This window comes from Petromyzon marinus, chromosome 38 (assembly GCF_048934315.1).
Source record: "Petromyzon marinus isolate PM22_M1 ecotype Great Lakes invasive population chromosome 38, UKy_Petmar_22M1.pri1.0, whole genome shotgun sequence".
NCBI classification, from domain to species: Eukaryota; Metazoa; Chordata; class Hyperoartia; order Petromyzontiformes; family Petromyzontidae; genus Petromyzon; species Petromyzon marinus.
The window spans coordinates 5,889,969-5,912,934 of NC_133704.1; the positions used below are offsets into that span (position 1 = coordinate 5,889,969).

The 22,966-nt window shown below is 53.0% G+C and overlaps 1 protein-coding gene across 1 annotated transcript in view; it reads right to left on the minus strand.

Moving 5' to 3' along the window:
* The window catches only part of LOC116950318 (reticulon-4 receptor-like 2), a 29,299-nt gene extending 16,741 nt beyond the window's left edge, over positions 1–12,558 (minus strand). The window contains exons 1-2 of the mRNA XM_032968042.2: positions 11,126–12,558; positions 2,140–2,621 (exon numbers count right to left, since the gene is read on the minus strand). Coding sequence (XP_032823933.2) covers positions 2,140–2,621; positions 11,126–11,210 — 567 coding nt within the window. The 5' untranslated portion in view covers positions 11,211–12,558. The remainder of the gene's footprint in view (positions 1–2,139; positions 2,622–11,125) is intronic.
* Positions 12,559–22,966: the final 10,408 nt, after the last annotated feature.

Consider the following 22,966-nt stretch of genomic DNA (forward strand, 5'->3'; position numbering starts at 1 on the left):
GCCGCTGGGGAGACAAAGGCTGCCGGGCGTGGTGCTGGCCACCCACCCCCTCGTGTGCCGTTCTGGCCTTCATAGGTGCTCGCTAACAGCACTTGCCCCAACAGCCTGTTAAGGCTACACGGGGGATCTTTGGTGGTGACGCCACCGTACACATCTCCGTGATGACGTCACGCTCCCCCTCCACTAACAAAAACCCCACTCTCCACCCCGACCGTGTATCTCGAACAAATGCGCGGGATACGCTATCCGACTATATTAGACGACAGTTTTGCTGGCTGGCTGGCTGACTGGAGGGAGGGAGGGAGGGGTGACGTCCGAAGAACGTGCGAGCTGATCGTTTAATGAAAATAAAATTGTACGGCATTACTCTGCGTGTTCACGTGTCCCAACTGCACATCGCAGCCGGGTACTCACGTCGCGCATTAAAAGATCGACAATAACAATCTACGCCTCGAGTTTCCTGGCTGGCTGCTGGCTGGGCTCCTCCCCACCCAGACAATAACTCGATTTGTCAGTGACTGCTGCAGGCCGTTGCCACCGAAGAAACTAGCCGGGGTGACTGGCAGCACGGGGTTTTCCGTGTAACAAATCATTATTGAGATGAACTGTAACGGCGGAAGATGGAGTTCGGAAGACGTAACGAGTAGAATAATAATATTAGATAGAGGCACCGAAGAGGTGGGAGGAACGAACACGGAAGGAGACTGACCACGGTGCATTTGAAATCGCTCCAACTTTCCTACGTGTGTCCCCATCGGCGTCATAATTATTTCGCCAGAACAGTGCATTACAAACGAACAAAAACAGATTATCTACAGCATGGGACCTCCTCTGCCAGTACTAAAATATAAGAATAGGTTTTCCCTTTTAATCTGGCAACAAAACAGGTGTTAAGGTATTCTTGGTTCTTTCGGTAAAGTCACGTAGAAGGGAAACAATAAAATAATAAAAATATAAAACAATACAATTCTCACGACGTTTCGACTGCAACACAAGCAATCATCATCAGCTGTGAAAACCACAGCAAGAAAATTTGAAAGAGAGAGAAATTTTCTTGCTGTGGTTTTCACACCTGATGATGATTGCTTGTGTTGCAGTCGAAACGTCGTGAGAATTTTATTGTTTTACATTTTTATTATTGTATTGTTTCCCTTCTACGTGAATTTACCGAAAGAACCAAGAATATGAATCCCTGCAGTCACGAAAGCTTTAAATCAAAAGGTGTTAAGATATTAAAACACCAAACTGAAACCTTTTACAAGTAATCATGTTACTGCATTAACCACAGTGCTTGTGGTCAGAATGCAAACAAAAAACGTACTCTAATAATATATGCATTGTCCTTGAAACTGATTGGTCCACACCAGAGACAGCTTTCTTTTGAGCCTCGTCTCAAAACGGTGTTAGACCAAAGGACGCCAAAAGGCGTACAGCACAAAGACAATGCCACTATCAGAGTAATGAGACCACAAGTATTGTGGTTAATGCAGACATGATTCCTTGAAAAACGTTTCAGTTTGGTGTGTTAACAACTTAACACCTGTTTTGTTGCAAGATAAAAGGGGAAAAACTTATTCTCATATTTTGGTACTGGCAAAGGAGGTCCCATGATGTAGATGCTCAACCCGAGCTCCAATTACTCTGAAAGTGGCATTGTCTTTGTGCTGTTCGCCTTTTGACGTCCTCTGGTCTAGCACCGTTTTGAGACGAGGCTCACAAGAAAGCCGTCTCTGGTGTGGACCAATCAGTTGCAAGGACAATGCATCATAGTATCAGTGTTTTTTGTGTGCATTCTGACCACAAATATTGTGTTTAATGCAGACATGATTCCTTGTAAAAGGTTTCAGTTTGGTGTTTGAACATCTTAACACCTGTTTTGCTGCCAGAATAAAAGGGAAAATCTATTTTTATAAATAAAAAAACAGATTACTTTAAGTGCTCCGAGCACAGGAGGATTTTGAGAACCGAATATTAAAACAATTCCATGCGTCTCTTATTTTTTTGTTTTCCATTGCAAGAGCAACGATTTTCTCCACTCGCCACAACACCATCAACACTACTGACACGTGGCATACCGTGCCATGCGCGTGCCGTGTGCGTGCATCATCATCATCACCACCGTCGTGGTCATCAAATCACCTGCAGATGCATCAGCTCGTTCTGCTGCAGGTACAGATGCTGCAGGCCCCTGAGACCGGCGAACACCCGGTCTGGCAGCTCCTGGAGCCCGCATCGGTACAAGTGCAGCGTGTGCAAGTTCACGAGTCCGAGGAACGTGTCCGCGTCCAGCCACTGCAGGTAACGGTTGTTTCCGAGGTCCAACTCGTCCAGCCGAGAGAAGGCGGCGAACGCTCCGGGCTGGATGATGGTGATGTTGTTGGAGAATAGCGACAACGCCACGGTGTCGGGGCTGAGGGCGTTCTCGCGAGGGACCGCCGTGATGCGGTTGTTCTGAAGCAACACTCGGTGGCTGTTCCTGGGCAGCCCCGATGGGATCCTCACGAAACCCAGCGACTGGCAGTTCGCGGTTACGGGCAGCATGTAGCAGCTGCAGTTCTTGGGGCAGTCGCTGGTGCTCGCGGGAGACAGCCAGAGCAGCAGCAGGCAGACGAATCCGAGCCCTGCGTGTGTGGGTTGTTGTTGTTTGTGTGTGTGTGTGGGTTGTGTGTGTGTGGGTTGTGTTGTGTTGTGTGTGGGTTGTGTGTGGGTTGTGTTGTGTGTGTGAGAGGGTTGTGTTGTGTGAGGTTTGTGTTGATCGTGTGTGTGTGTGGTTGGTGTGTGTGTGAGTTGTGTTATTTGTGTGTGTTGTGTTGTTTGTGTGTGTGTTGTGTGTGTGTTTGAGGGTTGTGTGTGTGTGAGGGTTGTGTTATGTGAGGGTTGTGTTGATCGTGTGTGTTTGGTTAGTGTGTGTGTGTGTGAGTTGTATTATTTGTGTGTTGTTTGTGTTGCGTTGTATGTGTGTTTTGTGTTGTGAATGAAGCACAGAGAGACGAGCTGCAGTGAGTGTGGGTCACGTCGGCTGAGAAAACAAAAGAGAGACAGAGAGAGAGAGAGGGCCGCGTGCTCACCGAGACGTCTCCTTCCTGAATGGGCGCGACAACGTGAGCGCGAGTTGTTCTTGCGAAACGCGAATGCGCACGTGGGCACATGTCCACGTGCGTCGACCTTCTTACGCAGCCAGCCGTGACAATCGTGAATTAAAGCAAGTGTGACGTCACGCTCTCTGCCAAAAGCTAAACCCGCGTCTGGCCAGTTGTGCGCAACGCACACGACGGCAGGGAATTAACACACACACACACAAATAACTCAATTGTCGATGACCCTAACCCGGGAGGAGACTTCACATTGTATAACAGGCGACGTGTTGTTCTCCCTGCTGAAGAAAAGCGGTCAACCGCCCGTTGACTGAAAGGCGTCTGTTCTGATGGCAGGACCGTTGCACGAAACGTCGCCTCTTGGACGGATTGCACGGACGAATTGGCTTTGCGTCAACAACAACAACCACAACAAGGCAGTGACTAATTTCAAGTGCGTGCCCGGGTGAGCGTCAAGGGAGAGAGGAGGGTGGGGGGGGGGGAGGTTGAAGTTGGAGAGGGGGGCGGTGGGGAGAGAAGGCGGGGGTGGGTGGGGGGGTGAGTGGGTGGAGGGGGTGGATGAAGGGGGGGGGGGCACCAAGGGGTCGGGAGGGGCGGCGGGAGTTGTGGTGAGATGAGCGCGAATGCGGTAGCGCTTCATCATCTTCGGCCACCGCTGATTACGCCGGACACAGCCGAGCATGGCTCTCCGCCAATCGCTGCATTAAATCACCATCTAATATTTATAATCAAATCAGCGGAGCGGCGGGGCTGCGCATCAGCCGTGCCTGCAGGAACGCGCGCGCACGCGCGCGCAGAGAGGGCGCGTGGAGGAGCTCCCGCGCCGCCGTGCGCGTCTGCGCGCTCGTCCCAAAGCGCGCCGCACGGGAGCGTCCAGCATCGCGCAGTTCGCCGCGTTCAGTTAAACCTGGGTCAAGCGCGGCTCTCTGTGGCTAACATAGCCCCGAAGGGCTTCGCGGCGAAGGCAGGCGGGTTGCGACTCCGAGAGGTGCCCAAGGGCGTCCACCGTCGAGAGAGAGAGAGAGGGAGAGGGATGGAGCGACGGAATCGGTTGAAGTTTCGCGTTGCGGTGCGGCTGTTGGGTCACGGGTCGTCCGCTGTTTGCATCGCGGGATCGTGAGAGAATAACGAAGGCTTGTGGGGATCGGGGAGGGGGGGAGATTTTATCCAGCAGTGGATGAAGGCCTGCCAGTTGAATTCATCATCATCATCATCATCAGGATTATCCGTGATCAATCCACTGCTGGATGATGGCCCACTCCAAGCAGTCGCCGTGCTCCTATCCGGGTCACGCGACGCAGCAATCCACGCAGCCTCCTGCACACGAAGCTGGGATGATTTCATGGCTCCATCTCTCCTCCCCGGTGGGGGTCCTCAAGTCGGACGCGTTCCATTTCTCGTGGCTGCCACTCCGACGTGATCCTTGACCATCGACCATCCGTCATCGTGCACGCCGAATCATTCACACCGTTAACAAGAGAAGACAATTGTGTTGAGAAAACACTAAAACGAGCAAAAAAAACAAATCCAACGCGTTTCGTCAATCGCATTGTGTGGACTCACAATAAATATATACTAGGCGACGTTTCGGGCTCATGGGCTTTCTTCTTCAGGGTGCACAGAGAGGCCCGCCAGAGTGGTCGAGTGAAGGTGAATGGAGGTCAACTTTAGCCCGACATACATTGGGGACGGGGAGGCTGGTTGTGGTGGTGATACCACGTGGTGGTGGTAATGGTGGTGGTGATGGTGGTGGTGATGGTGGCAGTGGTCGTTGAGAGCAGTGATGTAGCGGTTAGCGCGCTGAGCTACGAACCCGCTCACGGCCAACACCAGTGACGATAATCTGAACCGGTCCTGGGCATCCCCTAGGTCGACTCAGCCTTAAATGAGTACCCGTTGCGGTGTGTAGTAAACATCGCCACTGCGGAGACAAAGGCGGCCGGGCGTGGTTGTTGAACCCCCCCTCCCTACCCAGCCGACTCGTGCACCGTGCCGGCCTTCGTAGGTGCTCGCGAACAGCACTCACCCCAAACATTCTGTCGAAACTACGCCGGGGGTGACCGTTGCCTTTCATCTTTCGGAGCAAAACTTCGCCGGGCATTGGACGAGAGCGGAATTCGTTGGCGCGCGTTGGCGATCGAGGCGCGCGTGGCGATCGAGGCGCGCGTGGCGATCGAGGCGCGCCACGCGTGGTGATCGAGGCGAGGCGCGCGTGGCGATCGAGGCGCGGCGCTCGTGGCGATCGAGGCGAGGCGCGCGAGCCTCTTTGTATTTGGGTGTCCACGCGGCGCCTGGCTGACACGGAGCGTGCGCGTGGGGCCTCGCGGTGACGCCGCTCATTCACAGAGGGCCCCCTTCCATCCCACCCCATTGCCCCGACATTAGCAACCCGTGAGATGCAACCATCCGCATTAATTTGAATCTGTTCGTATTGATGACAGGAGCTACGGGTATAAATAGATATTGTGTGTCTGTGTGTATGGGTATGTGTGTGTGTGGGTATGTGTGTGTGTATGGGTATGTGTGTGTATGTGTTTGTGTGGGTATGTGTGTGTGGGTATGGGTATGTGTGTGTATGGGTATGTGTGTGTGTGGGTATGTGTGTGTGTGTGTATGTGTGTGTGTATGTGTGTGTGTCTGTGTGTGTGTGTATAGATGTGCAAAACTTATGGTGAGGCTACTGGTCACTCAGCCCCCACCACTCCGTGCGTGTTAGAGAAGTGACTTGAGTTTAACACGTGGGCTTTCGTGACCAATGTTATCCCCAAAAACACCTATTAAGGAGGGACTTTAGTTGATAAAACACGTAAACTCTTTTTTTTTGTTTTACCAGGTAAGGCCCCACTGAACTATACCGCTCTCTTTCAGAAGCTACCTAGATATCACAAATGATAGCCCAACGAAGCGGGACTGTCATCACGTGGGAATGTGGAGCAGCCAAATACTCTGAGCGCGTGATGTTGATTCTAAGCGTTGAGGGAAAAACCGGCGGACCCGGAGAAAAATCCACGCGGCCGTGGGCATAGAGAGACACATGCAAACTTCGAATATACAGCATGCGTCAGGGTCGGGGATCGAACCCACAACCTCCTGTAGACCAGGAGAGGTCGTTGGCATCTCGCCAACATTACGAATTGACAGTGGTGCCACTGCTGCGCTGGTGCACAAGCACAACCAACATTCATAGACAACAACAACAACCACACAAACACTCCAACACGTTCGTGAATATCACTGCGTCATGGCCTCAAAAGGAAACTTCTATATAATAAGCGACGTTTCGGGCAATGGCCCTCATTGACGAAACGCCGTTAAGTGAAAATTCAAATGACCATTGGTGCGATGCTTCATATAGACCAGTCGTTGAAATTCCACATTCCTATGGCGGGCGCAAGTGGGAGGGGGCGAGTCTCGCCATAGGGAAACCGTTGTTTACTTTGGCACAAGGTGATACTCGTTGTGTCGACCCCCGGAGCAACCATCGGCTGAGTCAACTCCACCCCCACCCACCCTGAATTAAGATGTGAACTCGCACCCTTCCGATTGCCACTGAGCAATAGGAAATGCCCATTTGAAATTCAACTGCACAGCGGCAATTCTCATTGCGCCATGCTATATCCAGGCCAGGCAGGTTTTGCAGCAACAACAGAGAGATTAATTATTTGATCTCGGCTGCTTGGAATGTATACTGTGGTTATTTATCCCCAGCCAAGGCACGTGAGTGTGTGCACTGGTTCTGCCCAGGTAAATGCGCGGAGTGGCTTGAACGAAGTGAAACGACGTGCGTGCTTCAAACAACTCGCTGGATCGCGAGAGACGGAAACAACTTGGAAGGAGGTTGTTTTTTTTTAATCCAGCAGTGGATTTATCAAGGCTGCTGATGATTACGATGATGATGGTAACGATGTCTGATCCAGAGATAGACGATCGGATGGTGTGGATTCCAATAATGTCTTAGATGGCCTAGAAAAAAGATATTTGGCAAACACATTCACCCACTCGGAGTCTCTGCTTTAGATACCTCCCTGGGTACGTCCTCCTTTAAAAGCCCGCCCTAACCAGAGTGGTGAAGTATGGTCAAACAAACCGCAATCTCCGAATTAAAACAAACTCACGTCAATTTCAAGTTTCATTCACAGGGCAGGATTGACCAACCCCCGCACCCGCTCTCCACCCAAGTTCCAAACTGCCCCAGGCCTCCAGTCCCACCACTTAACTTCTCAATAAATACAAATCTACGATCCCACCGCTTCATCGGTGAACCGAGTAATTCGCCTCCCGCTGATGGAGAGCCCACGAGGCACCCCCCCCCCCCAACCTGTTCACAGGTACCGCGATGTTCGAGGCACGCGGGGGTATCGTCTAGAGGCACAACGCCTTGAGCCAGACAGAAATCCATTCCACAAATGTCACGGTTCGTGTCTTGCAATACGCCTTTGACTCGGTATAGCTCTCTCTCTCTCTGTATATATATACACACACACCCATACATCGATTTCCCCGGATTATAAGACCCTCCGGAAAGTAAGACGCACCCTAGTTAACCCGTGCCCTTTGTCGATGGTTCATGCAGGTGTGGTCTCAAAGCGATAAGATCCTTCCTGTCAGGCTGCAGGGGCAAGTGCTGTCAGCGAACAGCACTTGCGATGGCCGGCACGGCACACGAGGGGGATTGGGTGGACAACACCACGCCGGGCCGCCTTTGTCTCTCCAGTGCTGATATTTACCACACCGCACAAGGTACTCATTTGAGGCTGAGTTAACCTAGGGGAGGCCCTGAACGTGTACACTGTAATCTCCGGATCATAAGACGCTCCGGATCATAAGACGCACCCCACCAAACTCGCGACCAGCGTCAATAGCCAATGCAGATCTGGTTGCACAAAGACAAAAGATCCCCCCACCCCCCGTTTAGCCTCAACGGACTGTTGGGGCAAGTGCACGCACGTTGCAAGAACTCGCCCCGTCAACGTTTGCTTTAACATACCAAGGGCGGTTAAAACTAAAAAAAGTGCTTTGCATAATCCCCGTGACTACGTTACGTTAAGTATCATACGTGTACAATAACAATTCCCTCCCGTCCGTCAATATCGCTCGTTCTCTCGTCTTTTTGTTTTGTTTTGCTCGCTACGTGCAGCGTCACCCACGAAGCGACTTGAACAAGAACACCTCGCCTGGCGTCAGACGTGGCAGAAGCCTCCCACGCCGCCCGTCGCTTGTGGCCGTGGCTTGTCTGGCGCGTTCACGACACCGCACTTTAAAAATGTTTTTAAAAAAAAACACACAAATTTCAGCGCTGCGTGCAATTTCCATTGTTCCGTTTCATTATTTCTACCCCGCCCGCATTGCGCTCGTGCAAGGGTGGAATGGTGAGTGGTGCAGTTGGTTAGCGAGTTGAGGCTATGATACACATATATATATCCCCGGCGACTCGAGTTCCGTATTCCAACCAGGCCACGGCGAACATCAGTGGCCGCGAAACACCATTTGGCCGGGGACATTTTATTCGGATGACGTCCGAAATTTTCAGACGATATCCGAAAAATGAACTTGGCGCACACTGACCAGCGCGGTGAAGCATGGTCAAACGACTACAACAACAACAACAACCTCTCCATGACCGAGAGGCGTGGAGAGGCCTTCATCCAGCAGTGGGTTGATGAAGGGCCGCGCATTAGCCCACGCTGTTGTTGCATCGCAACACGCCGGCTCCCTCTTTCAAAGAGAGATTCGTGGTCTCGACGGGCTGCCGCGTGGTTCTGACAAAAGGCGTGGACGTTTGCGAATGGACAAACAAATCAGAGGCTTTGGATAGCGGGTGACCACCGCAGGCGCTTGCCAGGTGCTGTAGGTAGTGGTGGCTGCCGGGCTGAACGTGACCAGGAGATGGCAGTGTGCTGGTTAACACTCCCCTCGGTCCACAGATTCCCCAGCAACGCGAATCCCGAAGCGCGTTAATGGAATTGGCCAAAACGTTGTTGCAGGACACCCGTCCCTCCCTCCCGCCCTGAAAGAGGAGAGAGTCTCGGGACTATTGAGTAAGCACCGGAATGACCTGCATTGTATAGCCTTTCACCGACCGCTGGGGAAAGTGCTGTTAGCGATCGCCTATTAAGGTGGGCACGGCGCACGTAGCGGGGCGAGACGAGGCTGTGCTGGGGGTAGGGGGGGGGTGCTCTGATGATTTACACGCCGCGCCAGCTGCTCATTTAAAGGCTGAGTCGACCTAAGGGAAGCCCACGACCGCTTCTGAAAGCACTCGACGTTGATGCTTTTGCCGTCCGTGGGAAGAAAATCGCTGGCTGCAGGAACGGGGGTGGGAGGGGGGAGTCTGTAGCGCCGTGCGCTAACCGGGGAGCGTCGCTTCCCACACGTGACGTGCAGCAACTCTGTTCAGCTCCCATACACGTGACGTGCAGCAACTATGTTCAGCCCCCCCCCCACACGTGACGTGCAGCAAATATGTTCAGCCCCCCCCCACACGTAATGTGCAGCAATTCTGTTCAGCTCCCCCACACGTGACGTGCAGTAACTATGTTCAGCCCCCCCTCCCCCCACACGTGTCGTGCAGTAACTCTGTTCAGTTCCCCTACACGTGACGTGCAGTAACTCTGTTCAGCCCCCCCCCCCCCACACGTAACGTGCAGTAACTATGTTCAGTTCCCCCACACGTAACGTGCAGTAACTCTGTTCAGTTCCCCTACACGTAACGTGCAGTAACTATGTTCAGCTCCCCACACGTAACGTGCAGTAACTATGTTCAGTTCCCCCACACGTAACGTGCAGTAACTCTGTTCAGTTCCCCTACACGTAACGTGCAGTAACTATGTTCAGCTCCCCCACACGTAACGTGCAGTAACTCTGTTCAGTTCCCCTACACGTAACGTGCAGTAACTCTGTTCAGCTCCCCACACGTAACGTGCAGTAACTATGTTCAGTTCCCCCACACGTGACGTGCAGTAACTCTGTTCAGCTCCCATACACGTGACGTGCAGTAACTCTGTTCAGCTCCCATACAGGTGACGTGCAGTAACTCTGTTCAGCCAATCGCTCATTCATAGAATTGGCCAAACATGCTCGGCGCGGCAGGAACATCGTGACGCAGAGTCCTGAGACTCAACGAGACGTCCCTGGGTAAATCATTGCCATGGGTGTCATCGTTTTTTATATTCTTTTTTGTACTTCGATGGAAACGCGACCGGACTGGTTGGCCCATGGCGCTATGAGGCCGCTCGTCAGAGTTCGATTCCCGACCACGGCATCAGTGGCGAGTGACCAATAACCCCTTGTCATCAACAACCCGCACGGACCAGCGCTGTGAAGTATGGTCAACTGACCAGGGCTTGAGGAGGCCATTTATCCAGCAGTATATTATTACAAAGACCAAGATATCACGTGTAGTCGACACGGACTGTTGGGGCAAGTGCTCGTAGCGAGCACTTATGAAGGCCGACACGAAGGACGAATTGGGGTTGGTGTTTCCAGCACCACGCCCGGCCGCCTTTGTCTCTGCAGATCCGATTGTGTTCACACACCGCACCTGGTACAGTCCTCATTGAAGGCTGAGTCGACCTACAGTGGAGATCCATGGCCGGTTCAGATAATCACCCCTGCTGTTATTTTGCCGTGGCCGGGAATCGAACTCGGATCGCTGGGTTTGTAGCGCAGTGCGCGAAGCGGCACCACGGTAAGGGCTCGCTCCATTGTAATCGATGAAGGCAAAGCTCACCCGCGTAGTCTTTAACAGACTGTTGGGGTAAATGCTGTTAGCGAGCACATATGAATGCCGGAAGAGTGCACGAGGTGGTGTTTGGCCAGCTCCACGCCCGGCCGCCTTTGTCTCCACATTGCCGACCTTCACGCACACACCCCAGCAGGCATTCATCCAAGGCTGGGTCGACCAACGGGATGGCCCAGGACCGGTTCAAATGTATTCTCCGCCCGTTATTAGCCGTGAGCGGGAATCGAACTCGGGTCATTTTGCAGGTACGTTCGCGCAGCGCGCTCAGCACTGCTCACAACTCGATTACCTGCCGTGCTGCTGCTGCTGCCGCCGCCGCCGCCGCTGCCGCTGACGTCGAGTCCCAGGATCGCGTTCACGCGTAGCCGGCTCATCTCAAGTCAGCGTGGGGGCGGGGGGGGATAACACTGGCGAGGAAGCAGTGGGTTGCAGCAAGGCAGCCGAAGGGAACCCGCGGAGAAGCACCCGGGGATGAGGACCGGCTCGGGTCCTGGCCGGGTCGGGTCGGGTTGGGTCGGTTCGAGACTGATTGTTCATCTGAGGAGGGTTGCGATCTTCCCCGGAGTAGTTGGGTGGTACGCTCAGCCCTTCCCCGCTGCGCGCTCCAAGAGCATACGTCGGTGACGGCGGCGAAAGCGGTGGTGGTGATGGGATGGGATGATAACGACGCTGCGATGACAGCGAAGATAGGCTGACGACGACGTGACGATGTGGTTTTGGAGACAATGAAATGAAGCCAACGAGCGCCCGCTAAGGGCGTGAGCGAGTGAGCTACCGGCACTGCGATCCGCGCGCTCCACCTCGTCTGAGTGAACGTTCTTGCCAAAGCGGAATGGTGAGAGATGTTCGCCCCTCTCTCAACTTGCGCGCGTTCAATCCTCCTGCTCGGGTGCCGGTCCGGTTGGCTCGGTGGTGGAGGATGAGGAAGAGGTGGAGGAGGTGGTGGTGGTGGTGGGCAACTGTGCCCGTGAACTCTTCACATGCTGGAGCAATAAGCGGCGCTGTATCGTCGTCATCATCATCATCAATCACCGTCGCCGTCGGAGTAACTGCAGGGGCCGGCAGCCGTCAACAAAGTCCGAGCAAATGAAAACCGCGACTGTGTCACGGCTCGAGTATCACACGAAGAGCCACATCGCGCCCCGGTGGGGGTTCCGTGGGGCGGCAGACTTCGCCTCGCGCGTTACCGCAGGAGTCCTCGTGTCTAGCAAGCGACGGGAAGATTCACGAAACAAGTAAAAAGCAAGCGAAAGGAGATGAGAACACCGCCACCACCATCAACAACAACAACAACGTGTTGTGTTTCTCCGTCACATTTCCCCGAGCCCAGCCCAGCCCAGCGAGCAGCCCCGAGCCAGAGCCGCACTCGGCCACAAGACCGATCAGCGGTGCGTTCTCTTGCGCCACGCAGATATCGAGCACCCGAATCTACAGCTCGTCTCTCCGCCTGCCTCCTTCTTCTTTCGTCGTCGGCAGAAGCAGCGTCGGCCGGAGTGGCATCAGCGGAAGAGCAGTGGCAGCTGCGTCGGCGGCAGAGGAGGAGGAACAGGAGGAAGTGGTGGTGGTCGTGGTGGTGGTGGTGGCTGCGCTCTTAGCTGATGCAGTCGCTGCACCTGACTGGAGAGAGAGAGAGAACAGCGCTCGAGGCTGCTCGACACAGCAGCGCCCGACCAACAGAGCTCCGGCTCGCAGATTAAACCCAGCGATTGCTGCAGATTCAGACCTCCTCCCCCCGCCCTCCTTGCCCCACCGCTCCGCAGCCCCCCACCCTCACCCTACCCTACTCCCTCCCACTCTACCCCCCCCCCCCTTCTCCGTGATATTATGAGCCCACAGTCCGGGGCATGGCAATCCTGACTCCACACTCCGTTGCCGTGCCCATAATCGGCTTCTCTGGCATTGGCGCAAGCGTGATTGATTAATCGTTACACCTCGCTGTTGTTGATCTCCTCCTCCTCCCCCTTCTCCTTGCTCCTCTTCATCCCCCTCCTCCCTTGTGTCTGCCTTCCCCTCCCCCTGGCTCTGCCTCCTCTGTATTCTCCAACTCCTCCCGGTCTCCTCTTCTACCTCTTCAGCGTCATCCTTTCTCATTCCCTCCTCCTCCGACTCCTTTTTTCCGATTCTTCTTTATCCTCGCTACCCTCCTGTCCCTCCTCCTCCTCCTCCTTCTCTTGCGGTCCTTACACTCTGCTCGTCAGCGCGCTTGTGTTTCAGTACACATATATTGCCCTGCTTGTTAGCGTATGTTTATGCGGTTTCTTTCCCCCCCCCCCCCATGCAACATTTCTCTCGCCCTCTGACTCCCTCTCGCTGTGTGCATGATCTTTGTGTCGCTTCTCGCCGCTAAGGTCACACGATCTCTCCACGCCACGTGCAAGGAGCGCAGGCGACGCACCACCAAGGCACAAAGACACAGATCCCCCGTATAGCCTCTAACAGACTGTTGGGGGAAAGTGCTGTTAGCGAGCACCGATACACGAGTGGGTGGTTGGACAACACCACGCCGGGCCGTCTTTGTCTCCCTCGTGGCGATGTTTTTACGCACCGCACCAGCTGCTCATTTGAGGCTGAGTCGACCTAGGGGAGGCCCACGACCGGTTCAGATAAATCGTCACTGGTGTTGGCCGTGAGCGGGAATCGAAGCTGGGATCGCCCGGTTCGTAGCGCAGTGCGCTAACCGCTACACCACCGCTCCCCCTTGCAAGAAACACGCACGCGCGCGTGTTGGTCGACTCAGCCTTAAATAATTATGAGCACCGGCTGCAGTGTGTGTGAAGATCGGCACTGCGGGGACACGGGGGACCTTTATCTTTGTACTGGCTACACCACCCCCTCGTGCACCGTACCGGCCTTTATAGGTGCTCGCTAACAGCACTTGCCCCTCCAGTCTGGTTAGGCTATACGGGGGATCTTTATCTTTGTGTCAGTGTGTGTGTACGTGGCGAGCGGTTGTGTAGCGATTAACGCGCTGCGCTATGAACCCGGCGACCCGGGTTCGATTCCCGCTCACGGCCAACATCGGTGACGAATATCTGAACCGGTTCTGCGCCTCCCCTAGGTCTACGCAGCCTCAAATGAGTACCTGGTGCGGTGTGTAAACATCGCCACTGGGGAGACAAAGGCGGTCGGGCGTGGTGCTAGCCACCCACCACCTCGTGTACCGTTCCGGCCCTCATAGGTGCTCGCTATGAGCACTTGCCCCAATAGTCTGCTAAGGCTATACGGGGGATCTTTGTTTTTGTGTTGTGTACGTGACTCTACCCACCCAGTATCACTCCTCAGCTCCACCAACACCACCACTCACCACCACTAACCACCACTCACCACCACTAACCAATACCACCGCTACCAACACCAACACTCACCACCACCACATCCTCAACACCACCACCACCACACATTCTCAACACCACCAATAAACACCACCACCAACACCACCAATCAACACCACCACCACATCCTCAAAATCACCAATCAATACCACCACCAATCAATACCACGACCTCTCAACACCACCACACCACTCAACACCACTCACCACCACCACCAATCAACACCACTGCTACCACTACCACCACCACCACCGCACATCCTCAACACCACCACCACCGCCACTCAACACGACCACCACCACCCAACACCGCCGCTACCACTACCACCACCACCGCACATCCTCAACACCACCACCGCCACTCAACACGACCACCACTCACCACCACCCAACATCACCACCACCACCGCACATCCTCAACACCACCACCACCGCCACTCAACACCACCGCCACCACCACCACCGCACATCCTCAACACCACCACCGCCACTCAGCACGACCACCACTCACCACCACCACCACCCAACACCGCTGCTACCACCACCACCGCACATCCTCAACACCACCACCACCACCGCCACTCAACACGACCACCACTCACCACCACCACCACCACCCAACACCACCACCGCACATCCTCAACACCACCACCACCGCCACTCAACACGACCACCACTCACCACCACCACCCAACACCACCACCATCACCACCGCACATCCTCAACACCACCACCACCGCCACTCAACACGACCACCACTCACCACCACCACCCAACACCACCGCCACCACCACCACCGCACATCCTCAACACCACCGCCACTCAACACGACCACCACTCACCACCACCACCCAACACCGCCGCTACCGACAGGTCTCGTGTGGTTGTGCGCAAGGAAGCGGCGGTGCAGGAGGCGCTCCCCGCTGCTCACGCGGAGCCCCTGGGGCGGCATCGCTCAGCGTTTAAGTGGCGCAGCGCCGTAAACGACTCCGAGTCGTCGTCGCAATAATGAATCCATTACTTCGTTTCCTCTAAGACATTAACGCTGCCGAGGAATGAAAACGCTTGCCTAGTCACGTTTTTTTTTTTGCGTGTCCCGGTCTTCCTTTATCATCATCTTCATCATCCGCCTTGTGCTAATTGCGCCCTTCTGCTGCGACTCTCAATGACTGCCCTCTGCCCTTTAAACAGCCGTTTTGTGTTTAATGAGCGTAATTTGATGCCTTTGTTAGTGGTGGTGAGAGGTGTCCCATGAGCGTGCCATTTCAGGGCCGCGCCTTTGGCTTTGCCTGGGTGGTGGTGGTGGTGCGTTTGTGAAGGGAGTGTGAGTTTGCATAGCAGCAATTACCCCGACAATCTGTGTAAACCACATGGGTTATCTTTACCTTTGCATTTGTGAGTATGTGTACGGTATGTGTTAATATGTGTGGGAGTGCCATCCATGCATTCGTGTGCATCCGTGTGTGCGTGTGTGTGTATTGGTGCCTGTGTGAGCGGCGTATATACGGCGCTGCATATTCGGGGAGCGGTGCCCTTACGATTAGCGCACTGCTCGTTGAACCTGGCGCGTTGACCTAAGTTTAAATCCCGGCGAACATCAGTGGCGAGTGCTATCGATCTGAGTCCCTTTCACCAGAGCCAGCGTGATGAAGAATGGTCACACCACCCCCTTTTCTCCTCTCCCCCCCGCCCTCCACCATCCACCCTACGGTCGACACCACACATGGCGTGGTGAGCCGTTCATCCAGCGGTGGATCGGTACGGGCGCTGGTGCGCGCGCGTGCTTACCACACCGCGTGGTAACATCGGTACATCGGCGGTGAACGTGACCCATTCGGAGTTACGCAGGCCTCCATTCGCATCAGAGACCTCGCCGCAATTCAGCTGGCTCCCCGTGTCTGCGTGAATCGGAAACCCGAGCTCGATTCATCACTTCGTGGCGGGCTTGCAGCGCGCTGAATCAATTCGTATTTGATTATTTAATGAACCGAGGGGCCAGTGTCTGTGTCTGTGCATCGTAGAAGGGAGAGGCATAGTCATCCCCACACCACCACCACCACCCCCCACGCCCCCCACCCCTCCATTGCCCCAGCAATGTTTTACGCAGCCGCTGTTTATCTCTATCATCGACAATTTGTGAGCTTTCTTATCAATGTAAAGTTGTAAATAAATCATGAATGAATCTTGGAGAGAGAGATAGAGAGGTGGGGGGGTGTAACCGTAGATCTTATCTGCTCAAAAGCATTTAGCGTTCGAGATTGGTGTCTTCCCCCCCCCCCCCTTTGACTCTCGCTAAATGCACATCAGGTTATCATCAGCACCATCTTCATCATCAGTCAGGGTCAATGTCACTGCTGGATGAACGCCTCCACAAGCCGCCGCTGCCGCTGTTGGCGATCCCGTGGCATCAGCACGCGAGCTGATGACATGGCTCCATCTCCGCTTGGTCACGTTCCACTCCTTTGCGACTGCCACTGAGGTGTGACTCTGGGACAAACAGGGCCATCAGGTACCACGACGACGATGATGATGTTAACGGTAAAGGCGCAGCCCTGCAATGCCTTGCTCGCTCTGGACAGCGCGGCTCTTAAAGGCTGCTCTGGAATAACTCCTCCATGCTGGCCCGCACATCGTAGATCATTTGTTGGGAGTATACCCACACTTTTTACCCTACCACACACGCGATCTGCCGCAGATCGTCTGACTTGTGTACCAAATGTATACTGCTGGGTGGACAGAGACCTCGGATGGTAGCGGTGGAGGGGGGGGGGGGTTAAGAAACGTGTCCAATTGTTTCAACTACCGGGCGGGCAGGTCAATGGTGATGTACTGGGTGGTGGTGGTGGTTGTGCACGCCTGTGGTCTAGCACTGTGGAGGCAGCAGCGGGGGTTGGTGGATCACCGCACAGATGTTATGAAACTCCCTTCCTCCCCGTGGGTGGTGTCGAGGAGGTGCCATACCCCTGGCTCGCCATGAGAGGGCAGTCCAGCAAGTGGACTAATCGCCAACTGTGTCCCCGATCTGTACGCGGGATAGAGCGTTGCCCCCTTCGCGCAAAAGGCGTTTTGGGTTTTATCCGGGTGCTACGGTTTAACCGCACCCCCCCCCCCCCCCCACGTGACTGTACGTGTGCATGTTGAACTTCGTTCGCACCGTACATAGCCAACCGTGCAGATCGGAGCAGCGGATAATAAACACTCGTCATGAACTGGCTGAAAAACATCTTAAAAGGAAAACCTCAAATGCACTATGAGCAGTAGCAGAACCCTCCTGCATCAGAGTCTCTACGACTCGGCGTGGCTCTCCGGGGAATAAGTGAGCAATTAAATTCGCATATAATTAGCATTGCTCATAAAGTACCGAGTTCAATGAATCCTCGTCACATTCTTGCCACAAAATGCGATGATCCGCGCGGTGTCGTTGATCTCATTTGATGTCTAAAAATATATGAAAGAATACAAAAAATCACTCGGGCAGTAGAATGTGTTGGTAGCGGTGGGGGGGGGGGGCGGTGGAGGATTGGAAAACATTGCGTTTACTCCAGTAGTCGGTTCAGATGGAGGTGGGGGGAAGTTTCGCTGGAGAAAAAAATATTGCTCTCAAGTCGGAGAAGTGGGACGCGCGCGCGTGTGAGCCGTGCGCCGTGCTGAGCGCTGTGAAGCCGCAGCTCCAACTAGAACCCCACTCCTCCACTCCCCCCCCCCCACCTACTCCCCCAAACCCTCTTCTCTGCATGCGCAAGGCGGGACGCGTCGAGAGTTGGGTGCCTCTTTCGTTCTTCGCGGGCTCGAGCGCAGCTGGAACTCATTTTCAAAGTCGCATTCAATTAGCGCCTCTTCCGACTGCTCCGAGTTGCCACTCTCTCTCTGTCTCTCTGTCTCTCTGTTCTGTACAGAACGAGGAAAAAAATTCTGGAAGGTGACACTGACGGCTGTTCTGTGCTGCTTCCAGTGTTCAGGGACCTGCTCAATGCGCGGCTCCGGCTGGAGCACGCCACGTACCACACACACATGTCGGTGACGTGCAGCGCGTCTTCTTCAAACGCTGGGGAGCCGGACAAGCCAATCTCTGTATCAGCGTGGACGGCACCCCACGTGTTCACCTTCTGAAGCGCTCGCTCGTCACCGTGGCGTGCGCGATGACCACCACCACGTGACTTTTCTTTTGTGTTGTGCGCGGTGCATTTAGCGCCACAACGCGTGGATTCATAGCGATTATATTTGTGTTGCTGGTGACTGTGTATTTCATATCTGAATCGCCTCCAGTACTGTTGCTGCTGGCGGCAATAAAAGTCTATGTCTCCCTCTATCTTTCTTTATCTCTCTCTGACTCTCTCAACTCTCTCCATCTCTGTCTCTCTCTTTTTTGTTTGTTTGTTTTTTTACGATCAGAGGAAACGAGGAGATGCTCGGTGTAGTCGGCACTTTGCTTTGTTTTTTTATGCTCTGCTTTATGTAACCCCCTCCCTCTTTTTTAATGAAAGATTTAACAAAAGATTTCTCGCTCTGCTCTCCTTACCCCTTCCCTCTCTCTCTACCCCCCTCTCTGCCCCCCCCCTCTCTCTAACCCCTCTCTTCCTACTCCATGTCGCTCTCTCTCTCGCTCTCTCTCTCTCGCTCACTCTCTCTCGCTCTCTCTCTCGCTCACTCTCTCGCTCTCTCTCTCGCTCTTTCCTTTTAACTACAACAAGTGCTGCATCTGCACGCAGACCTTCTCGCAGTCCAACGGTCTCCGACGGGTAGCTCACAATCTGCATGCAGAGCTCTCTGTCATCTGCCACCGAGCACACGGCCTCCTCCAGCGCCCACTGCTCATTGAAGGCCGGCACGGCGTGGGTCAGCCGTGCGTGGCAGAACTCCAGCCACACCCTGGCTCCGACCAGAGCACGGAAGATGCCCAGGCTGCTGGCCGGACGTTGCCCCTCCAGGGCCACCTTCCTCGCCCTGTATATGGCGAGCTTGGCGTAGCCGACGAGCACGTTGACCTGCCCCTGAAGATGTTGGGTTCCGTCGCCCTTCGGGTATCCAAAGATTAGGACCGTCGGGGAGAAGTGGAGGCTGAACCTTAGGAGGATGTTTCTCAGGACCTCATTCTCTCTCTCCACACACGTATTAGCCCCTGACATAAAACGCCGCGTTTGACTGCTTTAAAATAATATTTTCTTGCAGCAAATGGAAGAAGATGATTATTGTATAATAGGCGACGTTTCGGGAAATGACCCTTCTTCACAGCACATCGAGTGGATAATGAAAATTGGAGACTGCACTTGATACCATAATATCAGAATCGGAATTTTTATTTCGCCTGGAGGAATCCGATGAGCTATGAAGCTCTTTTTCGCAGATGTCCAGTAGTATGATTTATATACCAGGGTATAAAGTCCCGCGTTCGATTATCGAGGTCAGTACCCTGGTACAATGTGCAGTCCCCAACTCTGTTCTCCTCTACCTCTCTAGCCTCATTATCTGTGTGCTATGAAGAAGGGGCATTGCCCATTATGTACTTTTTGTCGATTAAAGCCACAGTATTGTTGACGTATGAGATGAGTTCTGTTGGTATGTGTACTTGTGGCGGTGGCTACGCACGTGGCCTATAATCCAGCAGTGTGGAGGCAGCAGTCAGGGTTGGTGGATCACCGCACAGATGGGCGCACCCCTGGTTCGCCAGGAGAAGGCGGTGCAGTTCACGAGTGGACTCCAGTTTAACACGCAGTAGGCTAACGCGACCAATAGCATCCATAATTAATACAGGCTTTTTGGGGGGGTTAGATCGTGTAAATATATAAATGTGTCGTTAAACCCACCACCACCCGACACAGCCAATTAGTAAGATTTGTCACGTAAACAGAACGTGGCCAATTCGTCACGAGTACAGCACACCGGTTGTGTGTTGGAGAGGAAATCCACAACATTTACAATCTGAGTACGGCGATGAAGCTAGTTGTAATTACTGGTGAAACGTCGTACTCAGGTTATAAATGTCGTGGATTTCCTCTCCAATACGCCGAAGTGCTGTACTAGCAACAAATTGGCATGTTCTGTTTACGTAAAAATCCTTACTAATTGGCTGTGTCGAGTGGTGGCGGGTTTAACGACGTAATTATAGTGACGCGATCTAACCCAAAAGGCCTGTTTTTTATGGCAGTAGACTCCACCTGCTCCGCGTGTATGGGATAGAGTGTTTCCCCCTCGCTCACGCGTGCGTGGGTTTTCTCCGTAACCACTCATTCATTTGCCGATAACGCCTTGACATATAGAGGACCGCAGAGCTTAGGCAATTGTTTGGTAGCGCCGGCTCATAGCGTGGCGACTGCTGCTGCTGCTGCTGCCTTCCCGTCCGTCTGTGGTTCCTCCTCCTGACGCCTCTGAGTCGTCCTCTCTCTCTCTCTCTATGACAAGCGAGCGAATACCGTGCGGCAGCAGCGCGTTACAAACCGAATCATCGTTGAACGCGTGCATGCCGAACTTCTCTCGCACCGTACATGACCGACGTTGCTAATCGGAGGTGTGGGGAAGGACGGCCTAAACTAAACACACAAAAAACGAGTGTTCAATCTAGGATGTAAAAGTGCATGGATCCGGTGGCTTCTTGACAGCGAGTCGATGCCTTACGGTTGAGCCTTCGCGAATCGGCCACGCGTGTTTGTGCGTTGAACCGCTCCGAATATTGGCTTCGTGGGTGGGAATAGTCTGATGATGTTGCGTAGTATTTCTACACATCCGTGTGTTGTGGGAGACATTATATATACGTTATATTATATATGTGTGTGTGTGTGTTCTTTTCTTTCCATGTTTGAATGGTATAAGCATGGTGAGGAGTACAATCGCGCTTGCCACATCCTTGCAAAACCGAAATGTTCCATCTTAAAACATATCACGCGTAGAACAATAATACGTAAATAACAACCCTTACTCATACCTGGAATTTAACGAATGCTATTGCAAATTCTCCCTCTCGTCTTCCTTCAACGGCGCTAACCACACACTTGCAGATCTGCGAAGGTCACGCCAGGAACAAAAACTGTTGCGAACCATAAAATGCGAAGGTAATGTGCCGAACTTCATTGTTTTTATATATACATATTCAGTTGACGCATTTTTATAAATTATTCGCAGCCGTCCTAAATACATACACGTCCACGTAGAAAAAAACCCCTGTTATGCTGCCTTGAACGTTTGTTAAAAGTTGTATGCAAAAACAAAAAAAATCAATGTACATTTTTTGAATAGTTTGCATTGTCAGATTCCATTCTGAATATTCTGAATTTATATGTAGTTTGTGTGTTGGCCTGTAACGATGTATTTCTTAAACTTTTGACACAATACCCTTCATACACATCAAACCATCGTCATCCGTCATGGTCAATCCACTGCTGGATGAAGACCTCCCCCCAAAGCCTCCGCCACGCTCTTTCACACGATCCTGCGATATATCACTCAACACCGAGCACCTCTGCGCATGAACTCATCTTTGATCGCTCCGTCTCCTCGCGTGGTTGTACTGGGATAGCTGAGTGGAGTAGTCCGCTTGCTCCACCAGAGTACACGTGGTTGTATCGGGGTAGCTGAGTGGAGTAGTCCGCTTGCTCCACCAGAGTACACGTGGTTGTACTGGGGTAGCTGAGTGGAGTAGTCCGCTTGTTCCACCAGAGTACGCGTGGTTGTACTGGGGTAGCTGAGTGGAGTAGTCCGCTTGTTCCGCCAGAGTACACGTGGTTTGTACCGGGGTAGCTGAGTGGAGTAGTCCGCTTGTTCCACCAGAGTACACGTGGTTGTACTTGGGTAAATGAGTGGAGTAGTATGCTTGTTCCACCAGAGTACACGTGGTTGTACTGGGGTAGCTGAGTGGAGCAGTCCGCTTGTTCCGCCAGAGTACACGTGGTTGTACTGGGGTAGCTGAGTGGAGTAGTCTGCTTGTTCCGCCAGAGTACAGGTGGTTGTACTGGGGTAGCTGAGTGTTGTCTGGGCAGACAGAAACCTTCATTGGGTCTGCCCTGACAACGCATAATCACAAATAATAATAACTCAAAACATTTGTTCAACAACACTGCTATGAAAATGGAAAATATGCATTTCTTAGTTTAAACAACCGTAAATTTAAAGCGGCAGATTCTAAGTTTCTCGCAGCAGACGCGAAGGATGGGTGAAACTTGCTCAGTCTCTAAGTTGTTGTTCTGGCCACTTGCCAAGGTGGATATTTCATATCAACATTATTCACGGGGCCTCGACCTGCACTTTCTCCTCTGTGCGGTACAAAAATGTGAGACGACTGCAGATTTATTTTGCGTCAAAAAAAAACCTCAATACATCCGTCAATAACACTGTGCCCTTAAAACGATACGAACACAATAATTAAGCGACGTTTCGGGAAACGACCCCTGTTCGTGGCACGCGAACGGTTTTGTTATTAATAAGGCCACCTTTGCCCAAACGTCACCTAAATACGAATAATTCTAAGGCCACACAATTTTATTGACGAATGTGGTGAAGCTTGTTTTAGTTTTCTAAAACATTCTATTGCACCGCGGCCAATGCATCAGCAGCAGCAGCATTACCACCAATTAATTTATTAACTTCACGCAACGTTCCTGGCATACATCAATCCGGCAAAAAATATAGTTATTGAAATTTTACTTCTAAAGACAATGTCGCTTTTGTTGTTGTTGTTGTTGTTTGATGTCGCGTTTTATATATGCACGTGAACACGTTGCGTTCATTAAATGTTGGAAACGTAACGAATAAAATCAACGCGGAGTTCGCCCGATTTTGTCAGACAGCGGAAGCTTCAAGCTAAGCGGG